Source organism: Sus scrofa, chromosome 6 (genome assembly GCF_054392235.1).
Source record: "Sus scrofa isolate SSC_HxYL_T2T_F1_AM1 chromosome 6, Sscrofa_HxYL_maternal_Yorkshire_Landrace_v2.0, whole genome shotgun sequence".
Taxonomy (NCBI): Eukaryota; Metazoa; Chordata; class Mammalia; order Artiodactyla; family Suidae; genus Sus; species Sus scrofa.
In genome coordinates, this window is record NC_139388.1 from 63,787,205 (window position 1) to 63,798,129 (window position 10,925).

General features: G+C 63.9%; 1 protein-coding gene across 2 annotated transcripts; it reads left to right on the forward strand.

Moving 5' to 3' along the window:
• Positions 1 to 273: 273 nt before the first annotated feature.
• KMT5C (lysine methyltransferase 5C) lies at positions 274 to 7,757 on the forward strand. 2 transcript variants are annotated; one of them, XM_021095006.2, is made up of 9 exons: positions 274 to 371; positions 2,163 to 2,410; positions 2,578 to 2,743; positions 3,121 to 3,230; positions 4,031 to 4,194; positions 4,387 to 4,406; positions 5,885 to 6,021; positions 6,123 to 6,283; positions 6,560 to 7,757. In XM_021095006.2, exons 2-9 carry the CDS (start codon positions 2,163 to 2,165, stop codon positions 7,057 to 7,059), a joined length of 1,506 nt encoding a protein of 501 aa, XP_020950665.1. In that variant the 5' UTR covers positions 274 to 371; the 3' UTR covers positions 7,060 to 7,757. The 2 variants fall into 2 exon arrangements, with proteins under 2 accessions (XP_020950665.1, XP_084818267.1); XM_084962141.1 differs by lacking the exon at positions 2,578 to 2,743.
• Positions 7,758 to 10,925: the final 3,168 nt, after the last annotated feature.

The window sequence follows — 10,925 nt, forward strand, 5'->3', positions numbered from 1 at the left end:
GGCGTCGATTTCGGGTTGTGGGCGGGGATACGTCTCCATGGTAGCAGATGAAGGACAGCAGTGGCGTCCACTGGACGCAGTTGGCGGCGCTTGACGGCAAGGCGGGCGTGGCGGGGTTTTGTAGGGGCACTGCCGGGGGCGGGCGGGGAGGGCCAGAGCGGATCTTGGCCAATAGGAGTGGCGCGAGCTTCGTAGCAACTGAAGAGTGGCGGCCACCTTGGCCAATGGGAGGACACGGTGGCCGTGGCGGGGCAGGCCCGGCGGGGCCGACTGGAGGCGCGGCGACCGTGTCTGACGAGAGCTGGAAGAGGCAGTGGGAGGTGGTGGCATCGGCGGCGCGGGCGCCAGAGGAGGAGGAGGAGGAGAAGCGGGTGAGGGGCGGCGCGGGGCCCGACCTCTGAGCCCCTTCTCGGCCCCCGCCCCGCGCTGCCTTGGCTTCGGGTCGTCCCTAGCCCCGACTGTCCCCCGCCCCACCCGGCCCTTCCTCGTGTCCAGGCGCCCACGTCTCCCCGCCCTTCGGCGAGCCTCAGGGTGCTCGCTGCGCCTAGCCCCTTCCCCGTGCTTCTTCACCCGGGGCCCTCTCCGCAGCCCCGGGCCTTCCCCCGGCCCCGCTCTCGCGCTCCAGGCCCTTCCCTGGACCCTCAGCTCGCCCTCTGCGCTGACTCTTCCTCCCCTTCCTGGACTTGAGGCTTTTCCCCTGCACTCTCACCGCCTAGCCAAGTCCTTCCCTGGAGCCCCCAGTCTTCCCCAGGAGCCTGTCTGCTTCCCCAGTTGCCCTCTGGTCCTCAGGCCCTTCCCCTGCACTCTCACCGCCTACCCAGGCCGCTGGAGCCCCCCCACCGCCGTCTTGCGCAGGCCCCTGTCTGCTTCCCCCAGTTTCCCTCTGGACCTCAGGCCCTTCCCCTGCACTCTCACCGCCTACCCAGGCCCTTCCTTGGAGCCCAGGCTCTTTCCTCAAGGCCGTTCTACGCTCCTCCCCGGCTCCCTAGGACTTCCCCATCCCTGTTTGCTTTTCCAAGCCCTGTACTGGACCCCCTAGCCGCCCCCCTCGACCTGCTCAGGACTCTTCCCCGGAGCTGCAGGTTCTTCTCTGCTTTCGTTGGCCCCCTTGTCACCCTGCTGGCTTTTCTGGGGTCCTCCCTGGATCCCCAAGCTATCCCGCAGGCCTCTGTCCCTCCTGCAGGCACGCTGGCCCGTCACTCTGCCCCAGCTCCCACCCCACAGTGTCCATTTTTCTCTTTCCCCACATGCCCCTCTGTAGCCTCCTTTCTGTCCCAGCGCCCACCCGCGGCACCCCCTCTTTATCCCCAGCCTTCGTGTCTTCTCGACCCCCTTTCCCAGCCGCTCTAGCTCCCAGTCTGTCTTCCACCCCCCATTCCGAGGCACCATGGTGTGGGCCCCCCCCCCCCGCAGGCCCTCTGCAGTGGGGGTTAGGAGGCTTGTTTTGTTGCCTTTGGCTAATCCCTGTCTTTCTCCTCCTTTTTTATGGGCCTCTTCTGCTTCTCCATACTGTTCCTTCTCTCTCCCCCTCCCCCGCTTTGTCCTCTGCGCCCCTCCCTCCCCCGGAATCCTTGGAGAGGGAGCAGGTGCTGGGATCCCTCCTTTGCTCTCCCTCGCCTCACCCCCCCCCCCCAGGCTGCCTGGGGTTTCACCCAGAGCCTTCTGAGGACTCCCAAGGGCTACTGGGGAGGGGGGTGGAGGCCAAGGCCAGCAGAGAGTGGGGGTGGGTGCAAGAACAAGCAGTTCTGGCAGGGCAGGAAGCCTTGGCGTTTTCCTTGGTGAGGGCTGGAGATGGAGCTGGGTCCCCCCTGACTCCCACCTCCTGCAGGACTAAGCCTTTAGGGTTATCCCAATCTGCCAATTAATCAGCCTTCCCGGGCCAGTAGGGACATGCGTGCGCACACGCGTGTGTGTGTGTGTGTGTGTGTGCGCGTGCGCGCACGCCTATGGAGGTCTCAGGGAATCTGCGTGTGCCCATGGAGGGGGGGGTCCATAGGGGGTTGGGGGGTTTGTGTCTGTGCTCCCGAGCCTGAGAAGGTGCAGATACTAACGATGGTGGCTGGCGTTTCTTGGGGGCCTCCCTGCTGTCAAAAGCACTTGTTGCGTTTCACCATCGCTGTCGCCCCTGTGAAGTCAGTATGGCTTTTCTCCCTTCTTTATAGATGAGGAGACCGAAGGGTTTGCCAGCGTCGCGCAGAGTGTACAAGTGGCACAGAGCAGGCACGCGCCCAGGGCGCCGTCCCTGCCCCTGCGCTGCCCTCTCCACTCCCCGCCGGAGACAGCATGGTGCGTGGGGCACCATGGGGCCCGACCGCGTGACCGCCAGGGAACTGTGTGAGAACGACGACCTTGCCACCAGCCTCGTCCTGGACCCCTACCTCGGCTTCCGCACCCATAAGATGAACGTCAGGTGAGGGGGCCTGGAAGAGGGCGGACCGAGGGTCGGGACCCCTTCCCTTTCCCCGCCACCCCGCGGCCCCGTCCTCCTCAGCCCCGAGCGGGGGCGGGGGTGGGGCCCGGGAAGGCCCGGAGGGAATAGGCCAAGGCCCTGGGACCCAGGCGTGACCTCTCCCCCAGCCCCGTGCCCCCCCTGCGGCGACAGCACCACCTGCGCTCAGCGCTGGAGGCCTTCCTGAGGCAGCGGGACCTGGAGGCTGCGTACCGGGCCCTGACGCTGGGAGGCTGGATGGCCCACTACTTCCAGAGCCGGGGCCCGCGGCAGGAGGCTGCCCTCAAGACCCACGTGAGGGAGCCCTTCCCTTACCCCCCCTCGGCCCTGCGCCTCCCCCCACCGCGTCCGCTTGTCCCAGGTCCTCTGCCCAGTGGCCGGGCAGACCCTCAGCACAGCGTCCCCTCCCTGCGACTCCCCGACTTCCTCGCCATCGGGACCATCTGAGGCAAGGCTCAGAGACTCCTAGGAAAGGAGAGCTGGGGGGCCCTCTGAGATGGAGTCCAACCTCTTCATTTGACAGATGAGGAGACTGAGGCCCCCGAGAGGGGAAGTGAGCTCCCCGAGACCACACAGCGAGTCAGTGGCAAAGCAGAACTAGCACCCAGGAGAGAGAGGGCCGACGACCCTGCCCCACCTCCTCACCCCGCCCACCCCCTCACCTCCCCCAGATCTATCGCTACCTCCGCGCCTTCCTGCCTGAGAGTGGCTTTACCATCTTGCCCTGTACCCGTTATTCCATGGAGACGAACGGAGCCAAGATTGTGTCCACCCGAGCTTGGTAAGAGGGCACGGCTCGCAGCCCAGGGCCCCAGGCTGGTCAGGGGGCTCCCCCACCCCACCCCGGGGGCTGCTGGGAGAGGAAAGCCGGGCCCTTCTCGAGGAGACTGGGCACTGCGGGAACAGGGCATGGGGGCCCCAAAGATGTTCGCGGGCCAGGAAGAGGCAGTGAGAGGAAGGAGACCCGGCCTGGCCCCCAAGACCCCCTTGCCTGCCACAGCCCAGCTGGGAGATGAGGTCCCCTTGGCACTCCCGGGGCTGCTGGGAAAGGACTGACCTTGTCCCCAGGACTGTGCTGTCCTTTTTGCATCCCTACCTGAGCCCCTGCCTAGTCGCAAACACTGCTGGGCTCAAGGTGGGACCCGCTCCTCACATTCTGGCGGGAAGGCAGCTGGCGGTGGCAGGGCTGCTGCTGTTCGGTGCTTCCGGAGCCTGCCCAGGCATTTGGAGAGTGTTCTTGGGAGCCAGGCCTGGGCTGAGACCCGAAGGAGAAGGACGAGCCAAAGGGTCTAGTGAAGATGGGGGGGGGCACCTGCGAGGGCTTCCGGGTAGGACGCGTCTGGAGGAGCCCGGAGCGGGAGGGGCAGGACTTTCCGCAGGCCGAGTGCTGGAGCAGGGAAGCGCCCCCAGGCGGGTGTAGAGGCCTCCCTGGGAGAATTTGAGCGAGAGCGCTGGGAGGTGGAGAGCGGGGGCTGGCGCTGCCTTCCCGCAGGAGGCCCGGGATGAGGGGCCCCTGCCCCCCACGCTGGTGGTCTGGGCAGGCGGCGCTGCACACAGACCCACGGCCTAGCCTTTTGGCAGGAAAAAGAATGAGAAGCTGGAGCTGCTGGTGGGCTGCATCGCGGAGCTGCGGGAGGCCGACGAGGGGCTGCTGAGGGCCGGCGAGAACGACTTCAGCATCATGTACTCAACCCGAAAGCGCAGCGCTCAGCTGTGGCTCGGCCCGGCCGCCTTCATCAACCACGGTGGGAGCGGGGAGGGGGCTGAGGGTGGGGCTGGAGTTCCGGCTGGGGGGGGCGGGAGGAGGGGGGGTGGGGGGTGGGAGGTTGGGGCTGGAGGAGGGAGGGTGGGGCGGGTGTGGCAAGGAGCTGGGGGACCTGTTTGCTGGTTCTGCTGACCTGACTCTCTTCCTCTCCGCACCCTGCAACTGGCTCCAGACTGCAAACCCAACTGCAAGGTGAGACCTGGGGACCCCCGACCCAGGAAGGGGGGGCGGGGCTTCCTGGTCAGGGAGTAGCCAGAAACTGTCCTGGGTCTCCCCACCCGAGGAAGCAGTTTCTCCCCACTGGCTGTGCAGAGCTGGTGTTTTGACCCTGGTTGTCAGGAGTGGGAGGAAGGGGCTCTGGTTCGAGTCACTCTGGGACCCAGGTTGCCACCTGCTGGCAGCATTTTTCTGTCTTTGGTCTTTGAACCTGAGCTGGGGGCTCGGCCAGTTGGAGGGGCAGCGTGATGGTGGGAACCCAGAAAGTGCCCCTGGCCCTGGCCACCTCTCCCCCTTCTGTGCCTGAGAGGGAGAGATTGAGGGGACATGGCCCTGGTAAGGCCCCGGGTGTGCACCCTGCCAGGCGTGGGCCTCACCTGGGTGTCCTCGGGAGCCCCAAGCTGTGACGAGGGTTTGAGTCCGGGCTCTGCCACCCTGGCCCTGGTTTCTCAGATGGGAAACCCTAGGAACTTGCGCCCCCCCCCCCCCCCCCGCCCCCGGGACGGTTGTGAAGGCTAGGTGCGTGTCCACATTTTGTGACTTTGCTGACATTTATGTAGGTTTGGGGCACAGACAGTGGGCAGGACAGAGGGAAGCAGGGCTCTGTGGTTGGGGGTGCCAGCCGCCTCGTGCTGCGGAACAGGCAGGCTGCACGGAGGTCACACCCGAGCCAGGCTTTGAAGGAGGAGTAGGATTTTCCTGGGTGTTGAGGGCAGACGGGGCACATCAGGGCATCCTGGATGGGACGTGTCCCCCTGGTGGGCGAGGCCCAAGGGGGGCTGGAGTCTGGAGTCCCCGGGGTCGGAGGTCAGGATGGAGGCAGAGGCTAGTGTGTGCCTTGGGGTGGAGCTGCGGGAGAGGCGATGTGGGGCTGGCCCTAGATAGGCTCTCTGGGCAGGGCAAACGGGGGCACCAACCCTGCCTGGTCAGGAGGTGCCGGCCACTTGGCCGGGGCCACTCGCAGGTGTGTGACAGAGTAGAGTGGACAGACGGGAGGAAGGACAGATGGGCGGGCGTCCTGTCTCTCTCAGAAGAGGACCTTGGAGGCAGGAGCAGGCAGGCGAGAGGGGCCCGTGGGCCAGCAATGCTGGACTGGGGCTGCGGAGTGGACACAGTCCTGGCAAGGGGAGGTGGCAGAGCTCAGCCACGGAGGAGCGGGCTGGCAGGGTGTGGCAGAGGCGCCGAGGAGCAGTGCCGAGGGAGCGGCTCCTTTGCACTGCCAGGGCCTGGTTAGATCATCGTCCTGCAGGAGGGTGGGAGCCAACGAAGTGGGTGGAGGGTCAGGGGGTACGAGCAGAGGGCAGGCCCTGGGCAGGGCGCTTCCTGGGCTCTCAGCCCTGCCATCCCGGGGAGCGGCGGGGGGCGGGGGGGGGCGCCTGAGGCCAGGGTGCCCGGCCAGGAGGGATGGAGCCGGGCCGTCCCCAGGGCAGGGTGCTGAGCCTCTCGTCCCTCAGTTTGTACCTGCAGATGGGAACGCAGCCTGCGTGAAGGTGCTGCGGGACATCGAGCCAGGCGACGAGGTAACCTGCTTCTACGGCGAAGGCTTCTTTGGTGAAAAGAACGAGCACTGTGAATGCTACACCTGTGAGAGGTGGGGACAGCCTGCGGTAAGGGACAAGGGCCCCTGGGCTCCCAGGACCTGGCAGTGCCTCCTCAGGGCCCATCCCCTCTCCCTGCTCACCCCCCCCCCAGGAGAGGCGAAGGTGCCTTCAGACTGCGGCCCCGGGAGCCCCTGCCACCCCCGCCCCTGGACAAGTACGAGCTCCGGGAGACCAAGCGGCGGCTGCAGCGGGGCCTGGACGGCCACCGGGCCTCCGCCCACCCCGCCCCGCTGCGCCGGGACCCCTTCTGTGGTAAGCCTGGGGCACAGGGAGGGCCCCTGTCCTCCTGGCCTGTCTCCATCAGCTGCTGCCCCTTTCCCGGCCCCTTCTCTGCCCTCCTCCACCTCATCGCTCCTTCTCCCTCCTTCCCTCGGTCGCCCCGACAGGGCCTCACTGTCTTCAGTTGTCCCCTCCTGAGAAGCCTAGGGGGTGGAGGGCGGCTGGCCGGCCTGACCGGAGCCGTGCCCTCTGCAGAGGCCTTGCTTACACGGCTGCCCTGTCTCTCCCCCTTCCCCTGGGCCTCCACAGCTGCCTGCCAGCCCCTGTGCCCCCCGCCCTTCGCTGCCCGCCCCGATGCCGCACCCCTCTGGCTCCAGTGGCTGCCTCAGCCCCAGCTCCGGGTGCGCCCCAGAAGGCGCCGACGCCCCAAGCCCCGGCGAGCCCCGGCACCCCCCGTTCTCCGTGCTGCCCGTGTCTCTCTACACCGGTGGGGAGGCTGTGGCCCCCACTGCTGCCTGCAGGCGGAGGCCCTGGTGGCCCTAGGTCCGGCCTCCCGAGCCCGCTGGGTCCCCCAGCAGGACTGGCACTGGGCCCGGCGTTATGGGCTGCCTTACGTGGTCCGGGTGGACCTGAGCCGCATGGCCTCAGCCTCGCCTGCCACTGCCACACCCGCCCCTGCCAGGACCCCAGGCCCCATCCCCATCCCCAAGCAGGCCCTTGCCTTCACCCCCTTCTCCCCACCCAAGCGCCTGCGGCTGGTGGTCAGCCACGGCTCCATTGACCTGGATGTCAACAGCGATGGGCCGTGATGGGCTGGACAGAGGCCAGGCCAGCAGAGGAGGGCATCCGTCCTGGTCCCGTCTGCCCCAAGTTCTCGGGAGCTCACCTCCAGAAGGAACTCTGGGACCTCTGGGAGGGAGTTGGCCTTCGACCCCAGCACAACTCTGCCCCAGGGGAGTGCAGGGGGGGGCAGGCCTGGACACCCCCCAGGGATCTGACCCCTGACCCTTTGTGACTGCTGACCCCTGAGCCACCCCTACCCTGGCAGGAAGCCCTGGCTGTGGCCACCTTCCCGTCCCAGCCCCAGCCTCAGGGTTGAAAGAGTTGTTCCCTTCCCCACCCACCTTCTACTGCCCAGGGAGCAAAGCCATAAGGGGTGGGGGCCACCCCGTGGCTTCTCCACAGAAGCCCAGGCCTCGGGAGGAGGTGGAACTGGCTTGGGGGTGGACGCCCTACACGCCGCCCCGTGGGGGGGGTAGGTTTGTTCTCAGCTCTGCAACTGTTTGAGGTGGGGGGGGCGAGATGGGGGTGGCCAGGGGCTTGTCCCCACTACCCCGTGGGTCTCAGGGAGGCCGGGTGCGACCTCATCTTTCTCATGGTGCTATCCCTGGTGCTACTGGGGTGTGGGGGCTCCCTCCCCTCCCCCACACCAGAATGGGATATGTTGGGGGATTGGAAGCACTTGAACTTTTTATTTTATTTTATTAAAACCTTGTTATAAGCAGCACCTTGGAAGCATTTCCTTTTGGTTGGCGTTTTGAAGAGATGTCTCTTGGGAGGGTAAGACCCTCCACCTTGCTGCGAAGACCAGACTAGGAGGTGGCGGCTGCGGCTTTGGGCCCTAAGAGCCTTGGGAGGGTGAAATGCAGTGGACACCGGTACGGAGGCGAGAATCGCAGACCCAGAGTTCCCTGGTGGCCTGGTGGTTACGGACTTGGTGTTGTCACTGCTGTGGCTCTAGTCTGATCCCTGGCCCAGGAACATCCATCCGCGTGCCATGGATACAGTCAAAAAACAAAACAGAATCACAGGCCCATCTTCTTGTGCGGGAGGGGAGTCTTCCCATTTTTCAGACGAGATAACTGAGGTCCAGCAGTTAGAGTGACTTGTCCAGGGTCACGCGTGGCCCTGGATCACCCTTGTCTGAAGTCAGGCATCGCCCCTCCTCCACGACCTCGTGGGTGTCGTCTTGGTTGGCCTGGCTCTGTAAGACCAAGACAGTGAATCTTCACATGTTTTTTCCCATGCATTTCGGTGTCTTGATTTTGCTGTGGTCTCTTAACTCTCAGCTCAGCCCTGTTTTACAGAAGGTAGTACTAACAGCTAACACTTGGTGAGTGCTTCCTGCTACCAGGCCTCCCATAAAGCGTGCTCTGGGCATTTTTTCATGGTCAGTGAGGCCTCCTGGCTCTTTCACAAGGACAAGCCAGGAGTGTCTGAGGGCCCGTCCGTCTCCCTGGCTGGCCTGGGAAAGCCTTCGCCTGGAGGTTGGTGGGGTCAGGCCATGAGCAGTGAGGGGCCTGGAGGCCCCGCGGAGGGGGATGAGCAGATGTGGCGAGGCTGCAGGAGACCTCGGGTGGGCTGAAGGGAAGGACGGCCCAGAAGGGGCACTTCACACGGGGCCTGGGGCTGGGGCTGGGGACAGTTCAAAGCAGCCAACTTTTTTTACTTTAAAATCCATTTTGGGAGTTCTCGTCATGGCTCAGAGGTGGTCCTAGAACCTAAGATCCATGAGGAGGACATGGGTTCAATCCCTGGCCTCATTCAGTGGGTTAAGTGGCTGTGGCTGTGGCGCAGGCCAGCAGCTGCCGCTGATTCAACCCCTAGCCTGCGAACTTCCATATTCTTCGGGTGTGGCCCTAAAAAGACCAAAAAAGAAAAGTTTCATGTATGTATGGCCTGTTTCATTCCATTGAGGATGAGAAAATGTATCTTTCTTGGCGTTCCTGTTGTGGCTCAGTGGTTAACAAATCCGACTAGGAACCATGAGGTTGTGGGTTTGGTCCCTGCCGTTGCTCAGTGGGTTAAGGATCCGGCGTGGCCGTGAGCTGTGGTGTAGGTTGCAGATGCTGCTCGGATCCCGCGTTGCTGTGGCTCTGGTGTAGGCTGGCGGCTGCAGCTCCGATTCGACCCCTAGCCTGGGAACCTCCGTATGCCGCAGGAGCAGCCCTAGAAAAGGCAAAAAGACAAACAAACAAAAAAAAAAAAGTATTTCTTGTATGTATGGCCTGTTTCATTCCTTCGAGGATGAGAAAATGTATCTTTGTCTCATGCAAATCCTATTGAACTGTGTTAGTTTTTTCCCTCAGGTTAAAAATAGGGAGAGGGCCTCCCAGTGAGCAAGCGACCGTGAGGAACGTGAAGAGATGGCTGACTCAGCAGCCCCTAAAAGAAGGTGTTTCTCTAAACCAGAGGATTCCTGGCTCCTAGACAGAGAGAACAGCAGAGCAAGTATCCTTGGCCTGGATGGACAGTGGAGGTTCCAAGAACCTCCTGGAACCCAGGGTCTGATGTGGTAGCTGCATAGTCTCATGCACCTCCTGGGGGCAGAGGGCTTAGAGCCTTCCGCCAAGTCTCAAAAGTGTCTGGAACCCAAAGCGTGAAGATTTGAGACCAGTGACGGGGGTCTCTCACCCTCGACACTGCTGCCACCTTGAGCTGCTACTCCTGTGTTGTAGGATGAGAAGCAGCCTCTCCGGCCTCTACCCAGGAGAGGCCAGTAGCACCCCCACCCTGTCCGTTGTGACACAGATATCTGTGGTCCTGGCCAAGGGTGCCCTTGGGGGCCAAAGCCAGCCCCCGGGTGAGAACCCCTGGGCTAGCATGCCAGGGCGATGGAGGAGCTCCAGGACTGTAACCACAGCTGACAGTGCTCGCAGGTCACATGCACCCTGGCATCAACCCACACGGCCGCGCTCCAGGATCAGCCCCTTGGCAAACAGGGCAGGCGTTGGCCTGAGGTCACACTGCTTGGGCATGGACAGCCTGCCCTGCTGCCGGGTTTCTGCCTCAGCCACCGGGTAGATGGAGCACCAACCTGATAGGCAAGTGAGAGGCATCTGTGTTGGGTCCAGGGAGCTGGCCGGGCCTGGGATGTCCTGGCAGAGAACAGAGGGTCAAGGCTCAGGCTGAGAACCACATCATGCACCTGGGCTCCAAGACACGGAAGTGGGGCAGCTGGCGGAGAGGCCAAGGGAGGAGGGAGCTGAGAGGAGATAATTACATCTCTTCCTCGGGTGGCTGGGACAGTATGGGAGCCAGGCCAGCCACCTCAGTGTGGACCCAATTTCTTCCCTTGGGGGTGCTCTCTGCCCCTTTCTACACTGTGTAGGGGCTGACTGGTTGCCTCCAGGACCTCCAGGGCCCTGTTGATGAGCTTGCTGTCCCAGGAGGGCAGCTGGCCCATCGGTCACGTTATCGTGCTGGATCCTGTTCTATCTTGGCTCAGCGTCACCCTCCCCACGGCCCTGTGAGGTGTAGGGACCGTCATCCCTGGCTCTAGGTCCAAAGAGCACAGGGCAGGGGTCTTTGGAAGCTGGTCTAGGACCACATGGCAGGCAGGCCTCAGGACCAAGACTTGAACCCCTTCTCAGAGCTCATCCAGGCTCTGAGATCTTCAGACACTAGAGAGGAGGCTGGGGCTGGAGGGTTTGGTTCAGCTGTGGCTTCCATGGGATGGGGGGGTGGGTGGAGAGGAGAGCCAGACCCTGCCTGGAGGGTCTGTGGAGCCAAGGGCAGCAAGCAGCTTTGTGATTTTGCATGAGAAGTACCCGGAAGCACCTGCGCCTATTAGACTGGGAGGAAGGAGCTGCAGAGGGAGGGGAAGAAGGTGAGGCCGGGAGTTCCTGTCGTGGCGCAGTGGTTAACGAATCTGACTAGGAACCATGAGGTTTCG